The following is a 25,287-nucleotide window of genomic DNA, read 5'->3' on the forward strand; positions in this document are numbered from 1 at the left end:
CTTGATGAAAAATAGATTTCTCCGTTAGAATTTTCATTGGAATCACAGTGGCATTTGTTAATTTCTCTTAATCAAAGTCCTTTCCAATCTGATGGAAACTCTCTATTTTGATTTTGGAACCTTTGTAAACTGTGCAATTGTCTAAAACAAATCAAAATCTCCTGTTCTTATGTAGCTTTGCTTGAACATAATTCAAGATGAACCCTTCTGTGATAAGATATGGATAAATAATGATTTATAACCTCCAGTGCTGATGACTTATTTAATTTACCTTCAGAGATGTTCATTAAATGATATTGCTGAACAGGCACTTCTAGACCAATCCATTGCTTCTATCAGTTACCAATCATCCATCAGTTACTGATCATTCTTTGATGCATCAAACCTATCTTCACTGAAAAATGTGAATTATTAAGCTAAGTTATAATCACATTATTATGTATTACTCCAATGAAAAATTTGAAATTGACATGAACTGATCATCATTTTACATAATTAAAGATTATAACATGGCATTTTTCATATCACACCTATTATCAGCTCTAGTTCATGATATTAGCCCGAGAGCTGTGGGCTTGAGGGATGATATTGACTGTGGGCTGATATGGATGTGATATGAAAAATGACATGTTATGATCTTTTTATCAAAAACTTCAATATTGATGTTTCATATAGATCCCTTTGGACTCTCTTTACCAGATGGAGGCATGTGATATCAATTTAACTGAAGAGTTTTTTTTTTTTTCAAAATGTACTACACACACATTCACTTCATAACCATTTATTTTTATTTCTGTCATCTTGATTAATAGTTCTGTAATTATAGACAATATGCTGTTTAACAAATTTATTTTGTGTTAACATAGCAATGGTTTATATCATCTGGTCAATGATGTGAATTAAAGTGAAATTGATAATGTTTTTGTTCCATTTTTCCATTATAAATCTAGAAAAACTACTTTGGAATGACTTGATTGAGGTAGGCACATATGCTGCGCCGTTTTCTTTGGTGATTTTCATTAAAAATCGGGCCAGCACTTTGTCCAATTCCACCGCGAGTATGTCCTCCACATTACGTAAATTGTTGTTCCTTCTGGTCCATTTTGTCAAAATGTTCATATCACTCAATGTTTTTCTGTTGGTATTGGCATTTTTAAATGAATGTATGTCTTCATGCGTTTCGTCTCCGCTGATGTCTGCCATGTTTTGATTCTGGGCGATAATAGATTTCGAATCAATAACGGAACAGTATGTAGCGCGATTATGGAAGTAGGGGTGTGATATCAAGTAGAAGCGTTTGATATGAACCCGAAGCGTGTGATATAACAACGTCATATCACATGGCTGAGGCAATTCGGGGATCTAAGGGAAAATATATAAATTTGTTCATGTTATTGTCATATTATCATAGGGTCAAATTTTAGCATTATTTTCTATAAGTATATGATAACAAAATTGATCAGATTAGTCATCAGTCATTGATTAATATCAAACTTCTCAGTAGGAGGATGGATTGGTTTAGAGACTACAAACTCCAAAATCGCCAGATATGCAAATTGTATGAAGTGGAAAAAATGATTATTATATGAATTGAGCATGTAATGATTTATGTTTTAGCTTACATATGATTATCATATTATTTTCACATGAATCGAGTAACATATGATTACTGTATGATTGTCACATGAATCAAGTAACATATGATTATCAAATTATTATCACATGAATTATGATAACTGTATGATTGTCACATGAATCCAGTAACATATGTGTATATTGTATTATTATCATATGAATTGAGTAACATATGATGATCATATGTGACTTTTGGTTGTGTACATGTAGACTTTAGGAGTCTTCAGTAAGAGAGTGGCTTTGTTGATGGAGGTTGATATGTGCATGACTGATTTCTCAATTATTCTTACTTCCAGTAATTAACAGCACTATTATATTGGTTTCACACCTACATAACAGGTACTTGTCTGTGGGTAGTGTTGTCACACTGATGTCAGAAGCAATATCAATTCTGTCATGGAGAATTGTAAAGCTAATAATACAGGACTATTACTAGTGTATTAACACAATTCCTCCACAAATATCTACAATGTGACCTATAGAAACTATTGGTATGATAGATATTATCTATAATTCTTTAAGTCAAAAGTAGTTCACAGGGAGATTCATATAATCAAGCTTCATATGAAATTCAAATTAACTTATGTGTTTGGGGGTTCAAACATATTCTACTTAGTTTAAACAAATGCTTTGTTTACATATCAATGGTAAAAATGAGTCGGGATAAAAAATTACATTTAAGGAACTGAGCATCAGAGCCCTCCTATATATGTTGATGCTCTGAAACATGAATAGCTTAAAATGGTTCTATGAGAAGCGGCATATTTCTTAAAAAAAGACGTAAGCATGAGTTTGGAGTGATTGTTTGAATTTTCAATGCAGACTGACAGTGTGTGTTATAGGAAGTCTCATAGTTTTCCATTGGTGAGACATCAGCAATATAACAGCATAGCTGTGCATTATCAATGTACATACCAAGAAAGTCTTATGTTATTAAGAATTAGGCCTAAAATCATAGTTCACTTGAGCATATATTAGTCTGATTCCTTTGTAATTGTTGTAGTACCTCTATTACTTAACATATGCAGTAGTTTCAGCTGCATGGTTGCTGCAATGCAAGTGCAAAATAACTTTCTTATCTTATCCAGTGGTTTATCTTTGGCATTTTGAGTTGCTGCACCATTTACTTAACAAGCACTTCATAAACTAATGAGTTTACAATTGGTTTTGAAATTTCAGCCATGATTTGTTTTGAAGCAATCATATTTTAAGTTTGTTTATTTTTGTTTCTTTACAGGAATTAGTGCACCAGGTCTTTCATCAAAGATGGCTGATATTGAAATAGACTTAAGCACAATAGGTAAGACTAACTAAATAATGTGTGTATTTAAAAAAAATAGATTATTTACAATTTTTTTTTTCCATCTCAGACAATTTTCTCTATTCTCATCTTGTATTATTCAAGAACTTAATAGGATACAACTGAGAAAATCTTTGTAGTTGAATTTCATGGCTCTATGAAGAAAAGTAATATTTCGCAGTCATTCAAATATATGGCGCTGTAATTCAAATTGTCCTTGTTCTTGTCCATGCTGTTGTTCATAGACACTTGGTTTCATTGCAATACCTAGTTCATGGATCTTGATAAAATTTCATAACAAGGATCCAAATCCTAAAAGGAAGTTTGGTGTTGATTTTAGGGGTGATGACCCAAATATTTAAAGAATCAGAGGCCAAAAATATATGTAAATGAATCTATATGAAATTGTACCACAGTGTTCTATAATTTTAAGGTTAGATTGGATTTTATACTTGTGGTTATGACACATAATGTTTAGGTATTGCTACAACGTAAGAGGTTAGAATTTCGTTCCTCCATAACCCAACATCTTACTTCTTTGAAATTGGTAGAATTGTATTAAAATATTCACCATTTAAAACATTTTATACAGTTTCTTTACCGTAACACAGGACAAGGTGAATAAACTGAAGAAAAACAAATGACCTACCTGATTAGAAAATGCAGCAATCCTGGAAATCCTCTGTAAAAGTAGTTTAAATTAACTTCACATTTAGTTTTTTAGCTTTTTGAATATGTAATTCTGGTTGATAAAATTATGAATTCTAAAATTTGCGAATCAAATATATTGAATTATTCAACGAATTGCCTTCACCAACTTGAAGTTTGTTTTGTCAAAAATATATTGTATTCCATAAAATTAGTGACCTAATTCAAAATGGCTGGTCACTTTGATAGCTGTCTTCATTACAAATGTTTTCTAGGTATTTAACAATAAATTAGGATTTTTATCACATGATTTCTGGTAGGTTAAACTTCTTTTATGTAAATAAAAGACTTGAAGTATTTTAAAACACATGTTTAGCTAATTCACATATGTGGTGGCTTTCAGCATGTCAGATGCTAGAAGTTAGGATGACACCAAGCCAGAAAATAGTTTGCCAGACAACCTCTAGCACTGCTGGAGTGCTGTTTAGGTTAAAAAAGGACAAAAACAAACAGTTTATTAAATGAATAGCCATTTAACTTTAGTTTAAGTGCACCAATCTCTTAGTAATTATACCACAAGGTGTCATTTGACTTGTATCAGACTGAGATTGATTTAGGGTTTATGATGAAATGAGTAGCCAAAAGGGGCCAAAACAACTATATTTGGTTTTCTATTAACTAACTTGACCGTTTTCATGTTTGTCAGTATCTCTTACTTTGTCAAACATTTAATTACAATCTGAATTCAGAGCTGTATCAATGTTGTGTACATTTCAGTCCCAATTGTTCAGGGTTCAACCTATGTGGTTGCATCAAGCTGCACTCTGCAAACCATTTAATATTTTGTTCGTTATTATGAAAAGACTTTTCTTTGATTTGTATCCAATTTTCACTTGAAAGTTACTTTACTTTTAACACAGAAATAAAATGATGGGTGCTCTTTCTCCCAGGTTTATCACAAGACATTGTGCTACACTGTTCTACTTTTATTCAGGTGAAATTCTTGGTTCTTTTGAAATATAACAGACATATACTGTGCATTGATATTAGATCTAATTAGACTACACTGTAAATATCAGAGTTTAATATTTTATGCTTATTTGTATTTTTAAGCCTTTGCTTCATGATGATTCTCATGCAAATTTTATGCAGCTTGACTTAGAATACAAGAGTTGTTCTTGATAGAAAAACCTGTATATTTACTGGTACCATAGTCATGGATTATCAGCTATAGTAGTTTCTTGTCTTGATTTGATCACCATATCTTATATAACAAAGTGTTGCAAAGAAAGGGGGATCCAACCTCCCAAACACACCCCTGGATCCACCAATGCATATCCTGTCCTTTCTTTATTTAAATTAAATTGAGAATAGTTCAACCTTAATTTAAACAAAAGCATGATGAAGGTGCTACTTTGTTCTCTGCATAGGTCTGCTTTTGAGCACATTTAACCTTGGTGATGTGTAATCTAGGATAGACCATTGTACCATTTTTGAAGGACTACTAAAGTAGCTAAGGCTGACCTTGGTTTGAACTGTTGAATGTTATTTGAAAGTCAGTTGCAGTTATATTCACCATGTTGGTATTACCACAAGAAAATATGTGAATTTTCTGTTATTGAAGCTTGTAGACTTTTTGAACCTATTATTAAGTATTAGGCAATAGATACAAAAACATCTCCCTTCATAACAGCATCTCATCTCCCTTCATAACAGCATCTTAATAAATCATTAATGTTCCTCTTCCAGAATATACAGTAGTAATTTGGCAATTGAATACTGTGGGGTAATAGCAACACAGACCTATACAAGAATGTTGATTCCTCACTGATCATATTATATCACTGGAAAATAGTTTTATGTAGAAAACAAACGTGGTTGCTGGAGTATTCTACAATGTTCTGGAATATTCTACAATATTCTAGAAAGTGGTACTGTTTGGAGTCTTTCCAGGTCATGTCTTCTGTCTAAATATAAGGAGAGTTAGATCTGCTACATTGATAGAGGTTACATACTTATTGTTGTTGAGAGATTTCTACAGTTGTTTTACGTTTCTTTGGTTAAATTGGTTCTTGTCTTTTGGCATTAATGTTAGCATGCAAGGTGTGCCGTAGATTGGTATATTTAGTGAAAGGCGTTAAAGACTATATAGGTTATATCAAGCATTGAAGGCAATTTCTTCCAGCAGAGAGGAGATTGCATAATCTTGTTCATTTTAAGTTGCCAGTGAATACATGTATTTGTATGTTCTGTCACATGCGGTACATGTATTTAAGTGAATGTGAAACAGTTTACTTTGATGAAACAAAAAGCTAACTTAACCATATGTTAACAGCATTTAAAACCTAAGAAACAGGGTTAAGACTACCAATTACAACTGTCTTTGGCTTATTATACTGTAACCATGGTAAACATGGATGTTGATATTCTGTGAAAGTGTCTGTGTTTACAGTACCATAATACATGTACTATAATAAGCTTGTAATACTCTAGAACTCATTTCACATTTTTAATTTTTTGTTTGCTGTAAATAAAAAAAAATATAACAATCTTTTCTCATAAAAAAAAAACAAACAAAAAAAAAAAGCAATTTAAGGCAAAATACAACAACATTTAGCAAATAATGAAGGTAAATAAAACCTAGTTTAGAACAGGATAAAAAGACATAAGGACAAAAATGATGATGTTAATGATTAACACTGTTTCTAAAATTGTTATTTAAAGGTTAGACATCCTTGCATGTCAGGGCTGCTGTATCCACTTGTGGCCATGTCCCACAGATACATATGGACACAGGAGCCCTGACATTGTAAAGATGAAGGTTAGGATATGGTGACATGCCTTATCACCTTGACCCCATTGTACACAACAGTAAGTGGTTAAGTCATTGGTAAATGTAAGGAGGCCATGATTAGAAGGAGGGCTAAGGAAGCCATGAAGGAGGACTAAGATATGGAGGCCATGAAGGTGGACTAAGATAAGGAGGCCATGATTAGAAGGGGGACTAAGGAAGCCATGAAGGAGGACTAAGATAAGGAGGCCATGATTAAAAGGAGGACCAAGATAAGGAGGTCATGATTAGAAGGAGGGCTAAGGAGGACTAAGATAAGGAGGCCATGATTAGAAGGAGGACTAAGATAAGGAGGCCATTATTAGAAAGAGGGCTAAGATAAGAAGGCCATGATTAGAAGGAGGACTAAGATAAGGAGGCCATGATTAGAAGGAGGACTAAGATAAGGAGACCAAGAAGGAGGACTAAGATTAGGAGGCCATGAAGGAGGACTAAGATAAAGAGGCCATGATTAGAAGGAGGGCTAAGATAAGGCCATGATTAGAAGGAGGGCTAAGATAAGGAGGCCATGATTAGAAGGAGGACTAAGATAAGGAGACCAAGAAGGAGGACTAAGATTAGGAGGCCATGAAGGAGGACTAAGATAAAGAGGCCATGATTAGAAGGAGGGCTAAGATAAGGCCATGATTAGAAGGAGGGCTAAGATAAGGAGGCCATGATTAGAAGGAGGACCAAGATAAGAAGGTCATGATTGGAGGGAGGACTAAGATAAGGAGACCATGAAGGAGGACTAAGATAAGGAGGCTATGATTAGAAGGGGGGCTAAGATATACATGATCTAAGTACAGAGAGTGTAGATCAAGAAAACACACAAAACAGTGTAAAAAACACAAATAAAACACTCAGAAATTAAACAAATGAGCATCCCAGACTAATAAAAAAATAGGGAGTATGGACCAGGTACACTGGTAGGGTAAGCATCCTCTGCTTTTCTAGAAATGCCTACCAGATTTGCCTATATGATGTGTAATCAGGTTTGAATTAAGACTTCTTACTGACTTCTAAATAAAACTGCAGCTATTTATGTCACTGAATACTGAAGAATAAAGAACATTTGATATATTTCTCTTACTACTCCAAACAAATTGATCTTTGCTGTTAAACAGTAGTTTTATATTGATGGGTTACATCAGATAATTACTCATCTCAGTCATGGTTACAGTAGTTTTATATTGATGGGTTACATCAGATAATTACTCATCTCAGTCATGGTTACAGTAGTTTTATATCGATGGGTTACATCAGATAATTACTCATCTCAGTCATGGTTACAGTAGTTTTATATCGATGGGTTACATCAGATAGTTACTCATCTCAGTCATGGTTACAGTAGTTTTATATCGATGGGTTACATCAGATAGTTACTCATCTCAGTCATGGTTACAGTAGTTTTATATCGATGGGTTACATCAGATAGTTACTCATCTCAGTCATGGTTACAGTAGTTTTATTGAAGCTTAACATCTGGAAATATTTTAAGAATCTCTCCTTGACTCATCTATATTGAGTTGATGTCTATTTTAATTAGTTTATAGTTTCTTTTACTATTTTTAATTTGAAAGTTTCGATTTATTTTCTTACTTGGCATGCTTAGTTATGGGTGGAGTAAGAATTGAATATTAACAATGTATTTGAGAAAAGTATTGATATAGATTGATAGATATTTTGTTTTTCATATGAACTAATTGATTTTAAAAAGACAGGCATGTCACAAAAATTAGTTAAAAATCTATGTAGGTATATTTTCAATAACAGTCATCTTTTTATTGGTTACCTCTTCATCTAAAAATTGGTTTCCAGTTCAAGTCTGGTGGTCCACTAATATGGTAAGCTTTTCCTAAAGTGTTTTTTTTTTTTTTGGCATATCAAGAGGGCTCTGGGGTTGAAACCTCTATCATATGTGGGACAATTTTTATTGATTTTATGCAAAACTGGGCAAAAATGGGCAGGAGGCCTCTTTCAAAATTTGTGAAATCAGTTATTGCTGTATTTTGCAGACTACAGCCAGATTCCAGGATATACTCCTATCACGGCAGCTGTACCAAACTGGAAAAGAGACATGATTGAAAAGAAGAATCAAGAAAAATTGCAGGAATATGTCGTAAGAATTCTGATTTTTTGTATAATATGCTTTTTGACCTTTCACACAATATGCAGAGCTCTAACCAGGTTTACTTAACTTTTAGTGATGGTTTTGGGGGCCACTAACTATCTAAAGAGGAGTGTAACAGCTATGATTAACAGGTATTCTCAGAAATATGGAAAACAAATTTGGAAGTAGTCCTGTCTCTCAAAGTTATCCCTAGCTACAGTCTATATGTATGTGATTAAAAAATTAAGGGAGTTTAATTTGGTAATGAATTATTTAGAAAAAAAAACTACCATGGGAATTTATTCAAACTATCTCTTTCATTCTCTGTATGGTTGTTGAAAAAAAGAAATGTAGCAAAATATGAAAGTACTCTTGAATGGGTTTAACGAATAAACTAATTAGCATCTCATCAAATGGATTTGATTAACTATATCCCATCTGAAATCCAGCTTCGTCATCATGAACTAAAAATTGCATATTGCAATAAACCTATTTCCTAATTATTTTAGGAATATTTAAAAAGACAAGAGGTAAGTTTTATGCAGAGGAGGTGTTCTGAATAAGGATAAGGTACCAATACTGCAGGACAAATAGTCCTTTTAGATTTGGGCTAAACTCATATAAAGTTAAGTTAAAAATTTATGTAACTTATTTTTAGAATTGGATTTCAATTTTATATGAAAAACAAAAAATTATGTAAAATTAAATTGGCTTTTAGGTGGTTCTTTTGACATTTTGTATTTTTGATAGGAATACTAGTTTGATAAGATGTCTGCTGCATGTTTTCATTATAACTAAAGGACAGTCGCTTCTGAAGATGTTTTTAGTTTTTTTTATTTTGGCATGTTTATTAGAAGGCAAACAAAATTTTTATTTAGTGAAGAAAATGTCAATTTTGAAAATTCACAGCTCAGATATTAGACTGTTACTGATTCAACTCTTTGAAAAACATTCTCCCAAAAATTACTTGGCACAAATTTCTCCAAAAGAAATAGAGATTTTAGTTCATCTAGAGTACACTGATTCAATGTTTATGATAAAGTTATTCAAAGCAATCTTCCGTTGAGCTGGATATTAACTAGACTTATTACGAACACCTCCTGGCGATGCATTCTGTTACAGCTGTTTTGACGATATTTAGGCTGACAAATGTTTACTAACTGTGTGAATGGATGATTTTGATTTATACAATATTTATGTTGCTTGAATTTGTTTTCTTGTTTCAGATCATATATGCTGATGCCAGTTTATATTTCAGATGTTTTATGTGTAAAGATATCTTAATGTTTATAATTGTGAAGACTGAAAAAAATGATGACAAATGTCTGTTCAGAGCTTCATTGAAGCATGAATTCCAATTGCTAATTTAGCATCTGCATAAAAACTGCTTCATTTAAATGGATTTGAAAAAAAAAAACCTAAATGTATGCTGAAGTAAAAAGTTGAGTTCCTTGACTTTCTAGATGGCCCAGAGACGAAGAAAGGAAGAGGAAGAAAAATGGAAGAATGTACCTGAATGGAAACGAAAGATCTTGATGGAAAAAGCTGCTCAAAAGGCAGATCAAGATGAAGCATTTGATGCGGTATGTTTTTAGAAAAAAAATAGCAACCATGTTTAATGTGATGCATTATGGATTTCCTGAGAGGTTTGATGTGTGTCTGACAAGCATGGTTGATTTTAAAGTTAAATTTGTTTCCACCTTTAAAAAAACGCTTTTAGCGATGGATTCAGATTTCTTTTAAAACTGCTTGATTTCTTGATTTCTCTTGGATGTGTTAAAACTCTATTCATTTGATCAAGGGAAATGTTAAGGAAAAGATGTAATATAGAAGGGGAGATAATTCAACTTCAACTATTTGAATTGGTAGGATAATGCACTGTTAATGTAAATATTTTATGGAAAAGGCTTTTTCTAGTACTAGCTCTTTCTAGTTTGGCAAGTTTTATTTCAGTGGCACTTGATTAGCTTCAGTTTTTTTCTTTGGTCCTTCCCAGTGCGACACTGATATTGAATAAGGAACTTGAACTAACTCAGAAATAAAACTTTGGATGAAGTTGCATGGGTGTGTTTGCATGAATTAACTTGTGTCTACTAATTTTCATATTTCAGGCTAAGAAACAAAAGGAGAAAAAAGTAAGATTTAATTATTAAATTTATATTCTTTAATGGAATATCACTTGTGATCTCTTTGTTTCACACATGTCACATAGCATTGTATATCATTAGTACAAATTAAAATCACAAACCAGAAAAAAAATGCCTATCAAATTGAATACACAAAGCTTGCATTTACTACCGTTAGTATCAGTATGCTATAATCACTTTCACTGTTCAACAAGACTTGCATAGCCAGTACAGTGAACCTGTCTAAACTGAACCCTGTATAAACAGGACAACCTTGAAACCTGTCTAAACTGAACCCTGGATAAACAGGACAACATAAAAACCTGTCTAAACTGAACCCTTGATAAACAGGAAACCTAAACATATTCTGAAATCCCTTCACATTAGTTTGAATGCATTTTGAATCTGTCTAAAGTGAACAACTGCCCAAACCAACACATCCACCTGTCCAAAAATGACAGTTTGAGACAGGTTTCACTGTATGTTAGCTGTAATACTTGACTTTTTAGAGATAGTAAGTACCGGTAGTCAAAACTATCAAGTAAAGCATTTAATATATCTCCAAAGTTTGTATTGATAAACCAGTCATTGATATTTTTTATGATGAAGATCACCAGGATTATAAACTTCTATATACCTGTAGCCACTTTTCTCATTTGGTTTAAGGCAAAAAACATTTTTTAAAGATTTGGATATGGGATGAAATATAATTGGTGTACGGAAAAAAAATTTGTAGTGAGATTCAGTTCAAGTAACTAGTTTAGAAATGCCTTTCTGAAAATACCATAGACATGTGAAGTGCTTGTTGGTAAACCTGGAGGTGCCATTTAAAGAGGAATTATTCCTGCTTGTTGATACTTATTAATGTAAATTGAAATTGATTACTAATTGATTTGTTCATGAGCATGTTGTGCATTGTGTGTGTTACCCTTTGAATGTTGTAGAAGTTTGAATCACCCGATCAAGTGAAGTTAAAACCAGTAAAACCCAAATCAGAATCACAACAGTCACCAGAAAGCCCACCAAAAGAATCAATAGAAACAAAGCCATTGCAGGAAATCAAACAAAACATTCCAACCTCTGTATCTACAAAACCAGATCTAATGAAGGCTAGCCAACCAATCGTAAAACAGCCTGAAGTTAAAAAAGCTATCCATCCTAGTGTAACATCACTTCCAATACAGCCTGAGTTGAGGAAAACTAGCCAAACTATTGTTTCTCCAGGCACAGACAATCTTCCTCCTCCACCTCCACCAGCAGTGGAGGAAAAACCAAAAAGAAATATCATTGTCGCAAATTCTGATCCTGCTCTTCTTCCTCCACCACCCCCTGATGTTATGGATGATGTTGTAAGATTTATATCTCATTCTTTATATTTTATGTACAGACCTATGTAAGGTTCAGGCAGGCAACAGTTAAACATCTAAAAAATGTAAGGGAACTTTTTATTACTTACATTTTTTGGCAATTTTATATTTCTGTAGTTTTACTGTCTGACATTATCTGTATCAGGCTACTGCCTGATTCTTAAAATGTGTGCTATTTCCAATGGCAAAGTTGCATCAAATTGACAGTGACATTGTCAATAAACAGTTTTGAGCCATATCGATATAACTTAACTTCTTGCCATATGGGTCTCACTATGATATTTTCCATTTTCACTTGAAATCTGTTGTTATTCTACATAGACAGAACTTTTTATTGCTAAAATACACTCATGACATATTGGTTAATATAAGTGCTTAAGTAGCCTGATGAGATTTTGATTGATTACATAAGTGAAAAAAATGGCAAGAAATTTGATCTTGCTTCCCTGTCCAAGATAATTTCTATTAAATGTCTAAAGAAAATGTTAACCGTTCTTCCCTGTTCAAGATCTGCCATATTAAATGTGTAAAAAAAGTGTTAATCTTTCTTACCTGTCCAAAATCAGCCCTATTAAATGTTTAAAGAAAAGTTAGTTTTTCTTCCTTGATCAAGATCAGCTATATTTAATGTATAAAGAAAGTGTTTATCTTTCTTTCATGTCCAAGATCAGCCATATTAAACATGTAAAAAATGTTAATCTTGCTTCCCTGTCCAAGATCAGCCTTATTAAATGTGTGAAGAAAATGTTAATCTTTCTTCCCTGTCCAAGATATACCATATTAAATGTTTAAAGAATAGTTAATCTTTCTTCCCTGCCCAAGATCGGCCATATTAAATGTGTCAGGAAAATGTTAATCTTTCTTCTCTGTCCTAGATCAGCCCTGTTATATGCTTTAAGAAAAGATAATCTTTTTTCCCTGTCAAATATCAGCCATATTATGGTTTATGGTAAGTGTTTAAGGATAGTTATATCGATGCATTTCTGCAACAATAGAGCAAAAATATGTTGTTTAAATGTGATTTTCATAGTAGTGGTCTTGTGATAGTTTCCTTATCTACTTATTTCCTTGCTTTAAAGAGGCCACAAGTTCTCATTCTGAAAAGCATGTCAGTCAATCAATTAATCAATCAATAAATGTTACTATTGTTGTCTGCTTAATCCTTACATAGTCCTGTATTTAACTACATGTACAAGATGTCATTTCATATGTTGTAAATTGATTCCTTGATGCAGGTAGGATTTGTCTATTATTTAAGGGAAAGCCAAAAAAACAAAAAGGAAGTTGATGGTAATTATTAATATAGTATTGTGTTTTGAACTTTGATGCATGCGGTTCATTTTATGTGCATTTAGCATTGATTAATTCGTGATCATAAGTGTGCATTGAATTCATCAGTTTTGTTTATACTGTTCCCTTGGGAAATATGGGAAATAATGTTGTATTAACACAATACAGATTTTCTAATTTTCAAGTTGCATTTTACAAATTTCATGAATAAGTAGACTGTGATAAAATATTAGCAGTTTTTTAAAGCTTGAATTGTTTAGATCCGACATTGATTTCTTATATATCTTATGGGTAGACAGAGAATTTGTCTAGAAAGATAGGGGTAAATCTGATATCATAATTTAGAATTATTCTTAAATCAGAAAAAAAAACAAAATAAATACAAGTCAGACTCTGATGTTCAGAGAGCAACACATTGAATTCTAGATGAACTTAAATTTATTATTAAAAAGGTAGCAGCTGATTTCATTATAAGAATATTCTACAATTAACAATTGATAACATTTCAAATATTTGTATTATTGGCTGCAGAATGACTTCATTGTGGACAGCAGGTTGTACCAAGAGGGAATGGGTTTGTATCCCACAGATTTAACTGGCATATCATTTTACTTTTTTCCCATTTTATAGGACCAGGAGGAAGAAAGAAGGAGGAGAGAAGAAAAGAGAAGACAGATTGAAGCTGAAATGGATGCAGAGGAAGACGAAGGTGAAATTCCACAGTGGAAAAAAGAAATTATGTTGAAACGAGGAGGGGTACCAAAAAACTGGGGGGATGAGCGAGAAGAAATTAATGAAGCCGAATAGGTTATTTTTGTTTTTTCTACATAAGTGGCATTTTTCATTTTGTAAAATGATCAAGATAAGCATGTTATAATGAATGTACTGTTGTAGAGGTTTGTCAGAATTTTTACAGTAATTAAAAATGATTTGAGTGAATGTTAATGAAAAAATTGAAAAAGAAATTATCACTGTACATCATATTTAACATGAATTTTATGAAAAATTGAATTTTTTCTTCATTTTCTTCAATTTTCAAAGTGTGCTATTAAATTAGTCTTCTATTTTTATAAAGTGAGAGATGCCATGAATTATTTTGGGTAAGACAGTAACAGGCATTCATACGGTTGGGAGAAAGCGAAGATGTTCATCTAATGGACTATCATTTTCCAGGGTGTCATAAAATATCATTTCAACAGATGATGTGTATATTTTACAAATGTTATCATCATGTTTATTTTTGTGCAATAGAATTGTCTACATTTGGATATTTTATGTAGTGTCAGGGTAAAATAATACTTTCTTTACCGTGAGTAGACTCAGAGGTTTGACAGCATGTAGTCAGAAGTTCTGGAAAGTAATTATTCTGGCAAATTTCAGTTAAATATTTCGTGCAACAATTTTTATAAAACATACTATGATAGTGATTGATTGAAAACAGAGATTTATAATTTATAATGATAATTACAATGCTATTCTTATTCTGCTTGAAAATGGTACTTCCAGAAAAGTAGTTTTTCCAAGTTTAATATTTTCAGAGCTTTAGGTTTTTAATGGTGCTAGGTAATTGTTCTTTTTTTCTAGGGATTTAGTTTTTTTAATGCTAGTGTATTAATGAAATAATTGATGTTTTCATTTAGTGCGTAAGGACTTTATAGAGTTCAGCTATATTTCTGCAAGCTTGATTGTTTGCATCAACTAATATAGTTTAAGCCAGATAAAGGGAGTTAACCTTCAACCCTTTTCCTTCTGGCATATCATTGTACGTGCTGCACAATTAGCAGTTATGGCTTTTGAGTATCTTTAAATAATTTGTCAACAGGCCAAATATTTCATCAACGAAGAATGTTTGCAATATGTTACTTTTATCATAAAGAATACAAGTTATATGCATTTGTCCCATTTTTTTAATTTGAAGATGTCAAAGCTAGTAATTAATATTTGTAATATTTATAAGCTTGTTAATTATATCATACATGAAAATAAAATGTTACAATGGGATTTTTTTTCAACTTTGAAACAGGCATAATTAGAGTTTTATTTAAAGTTTGAAGATAAAGCTGTTTTATTTCTATACATATATATGTATATGTATTAACAGTTTGGACATTTCTGTTTACAGGGAAAAACAAACGAAAAGTTTCCTTAAAGAAAAAATAAGTATACATAACAGAATGAAACACGTGTATTGAGTGAGATTTATTTTGGGTGATCTTTATTATTGTGTGATTAAATCTTTTCATTATTTAAGATATATTGTTAATTTCATGCTTAAATATGTATCTAAGCTGACAATTTTGAGAGTGAAACTGTAATTTGAAATAATATTTTATTTTCATGCATTTTGGTTCTTCTTCTATTAGTTGGACAATTTTGCATGCAGTCGTGCTGCATTTCATGCTGATTTTGCATACAATATAAACAATGTGTGCATTCATGTGTGATTTGTATTTTTAATTACATTGACTAATCGATATATGTTTTTTAACATTTTATTTTAAGGATCATTATCTTGCTGTTAAAGATCTGCCAAAATTATTTATGTTTAACTACATTTACACACATAATACTTGAAAGAATTGAATTTCAGATAATTTGTGTTCTGTGACCTATAATTTATAATCAGAACTTAATTCATGTACTAAAATAGTTCTATCCCAAATACACACACACAAGCATTTCTTTACAATGTGAAGAAATTATATGTGGCAATATACATTTGTATTTATTTAATTCTTTTTAAAAAAAAACTTTTTCTTACTGTTTGAAATACTCAGAAAATTTATTTTACAAATTCTTTTTGAGTAGTTTTCTGGAACTTTATAATTAAAGCAAATGATGCCTGTGTTTTCAATAACTTAGTCTGATATTTAAAAAATTAAATCTGCCAAAATTTTACTTTAACAAATTTTTTTGCTAGATATGTTATTTCAGTTATTTGCACCAGAAAAAGGTATCTTGAGCAAGAGAGGGCTGCTGCAATATAGATAGCTGTGATTTATATTGAAAATTAACGATAGTTTTGCTAATAAATGTCTTTTTTATAAAAAAAAAAATGAATCATTGTTCTTTTTCATGCAATATTATAATATTATATAAGTGTAACAGAAGTTTTAGCTTCTTATACTATTAATATTTGATGGTGGCCATATCAGCTGTCAAATTGTCTACATTCTTAGCAAGTCGAAGGGAAGTAACTCTGATTTTCATGAAGTTTTGGTCTGCTGGTAGACAATAAAATTCTGTTTTCTGATTGGACTGAAATATTTGTCTTTCGTCTCATAGGCGACATACTACTGGATGGCAGTGGTGTCATCAATTATTTGCTCTTAAATTACTCTATAAAGACTTTTATGATAGGTTCAAATAAACTGTAAGAACACATTTTTAGTCATTCCTGGAATAGTGTAAGAAGTTAACTTTTTTGTACCTGTTTCTAGTTAATATCATAGAAATCCATACAAGTTGTGGTTTCTTGTTTTGTCTATTGCTAAGGTTATATGATTTTGTCTTTATTCTTAGTTTGTTTATTTGAAGACATGGGCTATAACATCATATTGAAAATGGGTATGATTCAAAAATTGATCAGTCTATTAATGAAAGGAAAGTGATGGATTTAGAATTGAACCTTGAAGGAGTTCTAAAATTTAGACTTGCATTGATATTATATTACTTCCCTTGCTCTTTGGAGATCAGTCTTTTTTAATTCCTTTAAATTTGTGTATTGGATAAACAACATCTTATATCCATCAGAAAATTAATTCTACATTAGTTATAGCTTTGTCATGTTCTATTCAAATACTTAAAATACAATATTATGAGGTTACTTCAAGATACATGTATTTAGATATGCAATGTTTTTTTGTTAGTGCAATAAGTTAAGTTTTACTATAGAAATAGATATGATATCATTGGCAGTGATGGTTTGGGAATATTTTAAGATTATGAAATGGAATCTCATAACTAAATCGTCTGAAATTTCTAATGTTTTGATCAAATAAAAAACAGTTGAATGATTTATAACATGTTAATTTGAACATTAAGCCTCACACTTCATTTTCAACTTAATATAAATACCCCTTTTCGATCTAGGATTCTTAATATGAGTATTGGTACTCAATATGAAAAAATTAAATAATTTCAAGTATGCTTGAAGTTATAATTTAATCAGTTTGTGTAGTGTACTTTTTGTTATGGATGAACATTTAAAATATACAAAATATGAGGTCTGTCTTTTATGGCCTCTCTTACTTTTAAAAAAAAAATTTCTTTTGTATAGTTGTGCAGAGAAATTTCTGAATTGCTGATATATGTCTTCAAAGCTCAAAGTTTTTCTGTTATTATTTATGATGAACTTGAAAGCCAACTGCATTATTTTGAACCAAAATTGGAATTAAATTAGTCCAACATGATGTTGCAATTAATTTGTGATTATAAATATGAACCATGAGGTTGTCCTCAGTCTATACACTCTATAGTATGAACTATTGTTATTGTCTTTGTCATCTCAGTGTTTTATTTTCTGTTGTAAGTAAAGAATCTAAATATTGTTTATTTGTAATTTTGTAAGCTCTTGCATTTAAAGTCATCTTGTATGTTTTACATGTATAATTATGCAGGACTTGATAAGCCTTGAATAAAAATATTAAAACTGTTTTTTTTATTATTTTTATCCTTACAACACCTGTAATGTGAATACTAATAAGACATGCTTCGAAGCTCTTTAGACCACAGCCATCAGAAAAAAAGTGATAAATGACCAACATTTCCTGCAACACATAGGCTGTGTCTTCTCAAAAATATGAAGAAACTAGTCCTATTATAATCAAAATAAATCACAGGCAATCTATCACTCGGGATAAAACAATGGGACATAAATTGCCACCCCTGGTAAAACAATGCAACATAAATTGCCAGCCCTGGTAAAACAATGATAAAATGGAGTTTCCTTGGTTTATGTCTTGAACATGTAATTGTTCCTTTCACATGGTTTATATCAGCTCTTTAATATTCAGAAATCTGTAAGAATTTGTTTTGAAATGAGCAAAAGGACAATTTTGAATATCTTTTTTTCATATCTTGTAAAAAATCAGTCAACACCAAAGGATTGCTCTATGAAGTAATTAAGAAGAAAATAATGCTTTAAATTTGGAAGCATTAGAACTGAATTAATGAGGTATCTGGACTGGAAATAAGCATTTAAAGAAGACCAATTCTGAATTGCCCCATATTACTGTAAACATGACTGGATCTGGCCAGTTACAAATTGGAATTATTTTTTTTAATTTACTAGCATCCATGGCCAGTAACTCCCATATATCATAAAAGTTAAATGGTCTTTTCCACCTATCATAGTGGATAGCTGCATACATTAAATAAAATTTATAATTAGTCTTTGATGAACACAATTCAAATGAACAGACATATGGGATTCCTGGTACAAAAAAATGACTACATAGTTGTTCCATGTCATTGATTGTTTCTGGTCTTTCGCAAGAGTGTTGACTATAAATGGCCCTTGAAATATTGCACAACATACCAGCATATAACTGTTTTCCAGAAATGAGCCAAACAGCAAATTTTCTGTTCCAACATTTTATGGGCCTGACAAAAGGAATGTCTATGTATATTTGGGTCTTGGAATGTTAAGTTTGATACCACAAAAATGTATCCTGAACAAACCAAAACATGTCTAAACCTGAAGCTTTTTTAAGTCCCTTGATATCATTTTCAAATGAATTTTGAACCTTGGTAAGCCAATCACCTGTCTGAGCCAAACCATTTTTTTAAATCCTAAAGGGGTTCAGTTAAAAGAAATTTCACTGTGAACCAACGTCCAGTCAATAAATTTACTCTAATAAAAGCATATTTCATTAAGGTCAGTACAGGGCAAATGATAAAAAACACTACACTTTTGAGTCAATAACTATAATTAGAATAATTATAAAGTGTACATGTCATACAAATTAAATTGAATATGGATGAATATTGTGTTTTTTTTCTCACAAAAATTGTTAGTTAATACACAGCAGAATACCATATATGAAGAATTTTTCTATCCTTTTTCTGTAAATTTTCATCATAATTTTAAGTACAGATAAAATCACTGCTTTACATATTATCGCAAAAGAGCAATCTTGAAAACATTTCTAGCCAACTTTCATCCAGACAATAGCAATATATGCTACTGTGTAAAGCATATTTAGCAACAGGTAAAATAATTTGTGGAAATGGTACTAAGAATCAACTTTGACAATATTAAAATCAAGTGAGCACTTTAATAGGACAATGCAACTTCAGTAGAATGTCATTTCCAACAGTCACAAATGGTGGTGTCTAACAAATTATTGAGAATAACAATTACAGTGACATTACTTAGAATCTGTGTCATGATTACAGTGTATCTCCCCATTAACTTAAAAGGTCATGCGCACGATTTTTCAAATTCTGCAAGAAGAAAACATGCATGTACATTGTTATATTGTCCCACTGTGAGCAAGTGGAAATGACAAACTCACCAGACCTGTAGTGTATACATGAGCACTAACCACATAACACTAACTGTAACTGGCCAATTATGCATAAAATATCACAGATGTTCTGTTTATAATTAGATAGACATCCACTGAAGAAAAAGTAAAACAAATCAGATCTTCATTCCTAATTTTATGATGAGTGACTTTTTTTAAGACTAGAAAAGGTATAAACAAATCAAGATAATCTCAACTTTGAATTCTTAAACTGTAACTCATAGAATGGGGTATTTTTGAACAGCAAACTGAAATTAGAGACAGCCTAGTAATACTTGCAATGTACTTATTACTAGTTTTATTCCTGTTTTTAGATGATACAATCTAATTTAATGGTTGCCCCAGAAAAGCTGATGATTAAGTCTCCTCAGATTACTTGCCCATTAAACAGTGTATAAATTTCTCCAAACACATGTAGCAATATTATGCATAACCATCAAGCAGGTATTTCAGATTCAGTTTATAAACTTGAGAACATTCTTCCAAGATTTTGATACTTTTTCAATGTACAGATGTAAGATTACTGTTAAAACCTAGAAAAAAAATGAAACTGAGCCAGGCTTATTAAAGGGTACTCCCTGCTCCCTACCCTAGTAACTATATGGTCAAAATTTAAATAAAAGTAATCAAACAGGAAACAGACTGAAATATTGAACCCCACAATGTGGAAAAATATCAAGTTGCTGTGATAAATAGTTATATAGAAAACAATTGGTATAACCATACACTATACAACACATACATGTCATGTTAACAACAGAACAAATAAACAAAAAATGATTATGCTTACTCTCCTCCTTTGTAGCAAAATAATAATAAAAAAAAAATACTATATATATAAAAATTGATTTTTTTTTTTCATTTGAGCTAATTATGAATGCATCACATGTAGGACTGTCATTTCTATCTTTTTTTTATTGAAACTTCATGAAAATATTTAGATCACCGATTTCTAGCACTATATTCATACAAGACTAGTTCGAACTCTTTGGAATAAAAATTGATTGTTGAGAAAAAGGACAATAAATTGAATCATATATATATATATAAATAAATCTCATAGCCTAGCATTGTGAAATCTCTCTAAACAACTAAATACATGTAAAAATATATGTGTGTGGCTCTGGTAATTTTCTGATGAAGTCAAAATTTTAAATACCAGCCCATATATAATTCACACAGCCTATGGTACGGTGATTCATGGTGTAGAAAAACCCACAGAACAATGTTTTTTCAATCTTCAGATGCTCTATTTTTAGGGAACATAAGTCTTTTTGTATTTGTATTTATATCTGTACTGCTGATAAAATCATACATTTATCTCACACTAAAACCAACCAAATTAAAGGAAATCAAGAACGATAACTTGTGCTAAGTGCTAATTTCATGTACAACCTATCTAAATTTTATCTCAAAAGTGCAACACCCAAATGAAAAACTATGACTGGTTATGTGGTCTGTATCTGATTCTGAACAAGAAATAAAAGTGAATTTGGTGGGTTTTTGACATGCATGAATCACCTTCTGTCTGATTTTTGTAAAGACTTCTACTTAAATAATCAGGAATATCTTTTTACTCCTGTCATACAAGTCGAACAGAAAAAGAACAATTGCAAAAATCAAATCTCTCAAACAGAAAAAGAACGATTGCAAAAATCAAATCTAGTAAAAAATGGCCAGATTTTTATGAGTATATTGTATCAAGTATCTTTATACTGAAAATAATTACTAAGGAAGACTGCATCTTTTACTCTTCAAAGATGTAAAATCATTTCCAATTTAAACATCAATTAAAAAACAAAAATTATCTGCAACCCACAGTATTATCTAAGTGTTTCAAAACTTTATTTCATCACAGAACAACAGGAAATTTTCATAAAATTTTCTGTTAAATGTAAATAAAATTACTAGATTTCAGTGTAGACCTGCATAATTTTTCACAGACAATATCAATAGGTCTACCAGTAAAATCACTGTTATCTGTCTTAATTCTGAAATGTTTTATCATAAAACAAGAACCACATATATTTTTGCCACTGTCTATTTACTTGTTCATAAACACCTATGGCAAGCCCCTACAACCTGAGGTAAATAGGCAAACAGCACTTAAACATGTTAAAACAAATACAAATAAATACTAAACATGTCAAAATGAACAACGCATAACAAAAAAATACAAATGCTGATCAATCACTCTTTGGCAAGCATGTTTAGTCAAATAAATTTATGGATACAGTACTTCTATCCAAAATATGAATCAAGAAATAAAATGAATGTATCAAATTGGAATGCAATTTACTCTATTGGACTAGTTTTAAAAGAATTATAATAGGTCTTCATCTGGAGAAAAAATCTTGTAGTTTCCATCCATCATTAAACCCTTTCATGTACTTTGTGTTCTTATTATTGCACAGTGAAGTACTCAGTTTCCATTTGTGACTCTCAGTTGTGAATGTCTGAAAAGATAAAAACATTATTGCAATATTAAACAGTTCTATAAGTAAATTATTTAGATTTTTTTAAATTTAAATTTGTACATGAAGTTAAAATCAAAGATAAACTGTCATAGTAATTACATTGTTACATAAAACTTACACTGTTAAAAATGTATTAATCTTTGACTTAATCCTGTAAATTATTTGAGGGATCAATTTACTAAAAAAGTTCAATCGATAAGTATTTGCCACCTGAGTCTTGAGTAAATACCAGGTGTGGAATATATCGCCCAACCTTGAGTTAAATATTTGAAACTTTTAGTTCACATGAGGCATAAGTAGTACAGCAACTTATTCATGAATAAACATATTCAAGATAAGAAGTTTAATATCATTTAATTACAAAGAAGATTGGTGAATGCAAGCAGACGATTATATATTAACAACACTATTTATTAAATTTTACAGACGAACAATGTTTTTATTATTGAAGATGGTACTGGCATTGCATGACTTATCTCCCTTTTTACTGTTAACAGTGATATATTTCTCTTTTTTTTTGTGATGTACGAAGAAAGCACTAAAACACTTCTCATCCAATCAAACAATCATTATCACTCAATAGCAGAGTCCAGAATCAATTCTTCACAGTGACAAAACTGGTTACAGGTTTCTTACACACATGTATTGTAAGAATATGAAAATGGACCTTGAAACAAAAAATTGTTCTATAATATACATGCCCAAAGAGTACTGGCATACATGAACTAGACCATTACCAGCTTCTGAAGTGTCAACCTTAAAGGAAACTTTAGTAACATTTTCAAATTTTTTATCACTTTACCAAAATTCCTGAGAAATGGGTGAAGAAAAATTGGAGAAATTACGGTAGGTATAATGTTATACACACCTTGAACTAAAATATAGGTTATTGTCCTGCCTCTATTAACTTTTCTTGAACATAACAATTCTGTTTTGTACAATTTCCAGCCTGGACTGAGTTGTCGGTATAAAATGAAACTACATACACTGAAAAAGAGGAAATACGGTTACAAGCACAAACTACTGTGACTTAAAGTGATGTCACAAAAACAGAGAAGATTTTACGAGGTCTACAAACAAAGTGGAAATCAGCAAAATCGTAAGTAAAAATACAGAAAAAATAAAATTTCCACATTCAGTACATGTAAGGTGACCCTCATACTATTTACATGTATATAACAACTTCAGAATGTGAATTTAAATTAACACAGCACTACTTAGAATGATAATAAATGTTTGTTACATGTAAATAGTGTTTCCAAGTATTATACATCTGATCTTATTGTTAATGTATAGTCAAGTCTTATTTTAAACAACCCTAAACCTAGCTTTTCATACTGCTAGTGCTATATCTTTTTTTTTCAAATTTTTTTACAAAACACTTAGATTATAAGAATGTATTATCCAGATAGTAATAGAACTAGAGACATTTCTTACAATTTTTTGTTTTTGATACATTAAATCCAGCTTCACTGCCACATTTAGCATATATACAGTTATCAGTCTCTCGTAAGATCATGAATTTCATACTCTTTTGACCACTACCCTCTGGGACTGTCACTGTAACAGAGCCACAAGCTCCAACACCACTAGCAAATATTTTATCCATACTTTGAAAAAATTCCACACCAGGCTGCAACAGAAAGAGCTATGTCATATCACACGTCAATTTTAGGGCATATACCAATACAAGTTAAAATGGTCATTGATTAAACACACAAAATAATATTTGATTTTGCTAACTGATGTTAATGAATATAATTTCATGTACAAATATCCATTTTCATTTCACTCAAAAGTTGAGTAAAGAAAAATCCCTATAATCTAGATTGGTATCACACTCAAAATTCATTAAAAAAATAAGACTCAGTGTTTAAAAAATAAACACCAACCTACATGTACATGATTGCAAAAGAACATGAAAGCTGAATGTACTGAATTTTATTTTTCAAAGATCATTGCAATTACATGAAGAAGAGAAAAAAAACCTGTGTAAGCCTACATGTAAATGCAATAAATGATTTCATACTGTGATTTACAACAGCCCCTGTTACATCTCCTTCATCCCCCACCTACATGTACATTCCAGTTTGCTGACCACTTTCCATTAACAGCAATTTACTGTTCAGCAACAAATGATTTCAACAAAAGTTGAATATTCTTAATTACTTATCTGTTTCATTAAAATTAATGTGCAGATTGCGCTTACTATTAACTTTCTTGAAAATGTACGTAGAACCAAACTTGTAAATACAATTTGTAATCATGATCTCAAGTTTCTTTGCTGACAGTTTAATCAATTTGCCTTCGTGATAGCTGTTATTTTATAGGAAAGGTGTCTCTTCATATTTCAGCAAAGCTGCAAAATCGTAGCTCTTGATCTTTTTTTGGATTTTGCAATCTAGACTAACGTTTCAAAAATACCAAAAAAATAGAGCTACGTTTCGCAGCTAGTTTCAGCAAAGCGGCAGTGTTCTTTATTTATCAGCAAACAACGACAATTTTCGCGAAATTACATCTGATTTTTTTTCCTATATTATGAACACAAATCGATATTCCTAGGAGGTTAAGGTAAAGAACACAGTGGCCCGAGTGGGACAGTCACACTCACAATGTGAAATGATTGATAGTACTATACACGAACTTACGTGAAAATTCGCTGGTGTCGAAGCATATAATTGATACTGAGCACTAGCAGGTCCATATATTCCTCCTGCATGACAACAACTGTTGTTCATTGTATCATTCATTAAGAATTTTAACCAGTCTGCCCAACCTGCCATCGTTACTGAAGTAAATGAGCCGGCTTCGCTGAACTTTTTCCCGTGAATGAGAGATATTCTTCCGCTAACAGGAAGTGACCTTCGTAATCGATATTAGGAGTACTTGTTACTTTAAAATGGTGCTAAGCTAATACAAACGTAAAGCAAAAACTTCAAATGCATATAAAAAGCTCTGTATAGATTTTTTC

At 31.3% G+C, this 25,287-nt stretch overlaps 2 protein-coding genes across 11 annotated transcripts in view; one reads left to right on the plus strand and one right to left on the minus strand.

Moving 5' to 3' along the window:
- LOC148626674 (unconventional myosin-XVI-like) overlaps nt 1-17,963 on the plus strand; it is a 92,108-nt gene extending 74,145 nt beyond the window's left edge. For 2 of the 10 annotated variants that reach the window (XM_088570843.1, XM_088570844.1), the window contains exons 34-40: nt 2,873-2,935; nt 8,432-8,535; nt 9,036-9,056; nt 9,990-10,109; nt 10,638-10,661; nt 11,597-12,001; nt 13,940-17,963. In XM_088570843.1, the coding sequence (XP_088426969.1) occupies nt 2,873-2,935; nt 8,432-8,535; nt 9,036-9,056; nt 9,990-10,109; nt 10,638-10,661; nt 11,597-12,001; nt 13,940-14,116 (914 nt within the window). In that variant the 3' untranslated portion in view covers nt 14,117-17,963. The remainder of the gene's footprint in view (nt 1-2,872; nt 2,936-8,431; nt 8,536-9,035; nt 9,057-9,989; nt 10,110-10,637; nt 10,662-11,596; nt 12,002-13,939) is intronic. The other 8 variants (XM_088570845.1, XM_088570847.1, XM_088570850.1 and 5 more) reach the window with 6 other exon arrangements.
- A 1,258-nt stretch (nt 17,964-19,221) lies between these two features.
- Nucleotides 19,222-25,147, minus strand: LOC148626676 (uncharacterized). The gene is made up of 4 exons (XM_088570858.1): nt 24,965-25,147; nt 23,754-23,949; nt 23,185-23,303; nt 19,222-22,295 (listed from the first exon to the last, which is right to left on the minus strand). The coding sequence occupies exons 1-3, from the start codon at nt 25,097-25,099 to the stop codon at nt 23,203-23,205; spliced, it is 432 nt and encodes a 143-aa protein (XP_088426984.1). The 5' UTR covers nt 25,100-25,147; the 3' UTR covers nt 19,222-22,295; nt 23,185-23,202.
- Nucleotides 25,148-25,287: the final 140 nt, after the last annotated feature.

The sequence above is a fragment of the Perna viridis genome, chromosome 2 (assembly GCF_037379345.1).
Source record: "Perna viridis isolate PV_CMFRI_1.1 ecotype Kerala chromosome 2, ASM3737934v1, whole genome shotgun sequence".
In the NCBI taxonomy this organism is placed as follows: domain Eukaryota; kingdom Metazoa; phylum Mollusca; class Bivalvia; order Mytilida; family Mytilidae; genus Perna; species Perna viridis.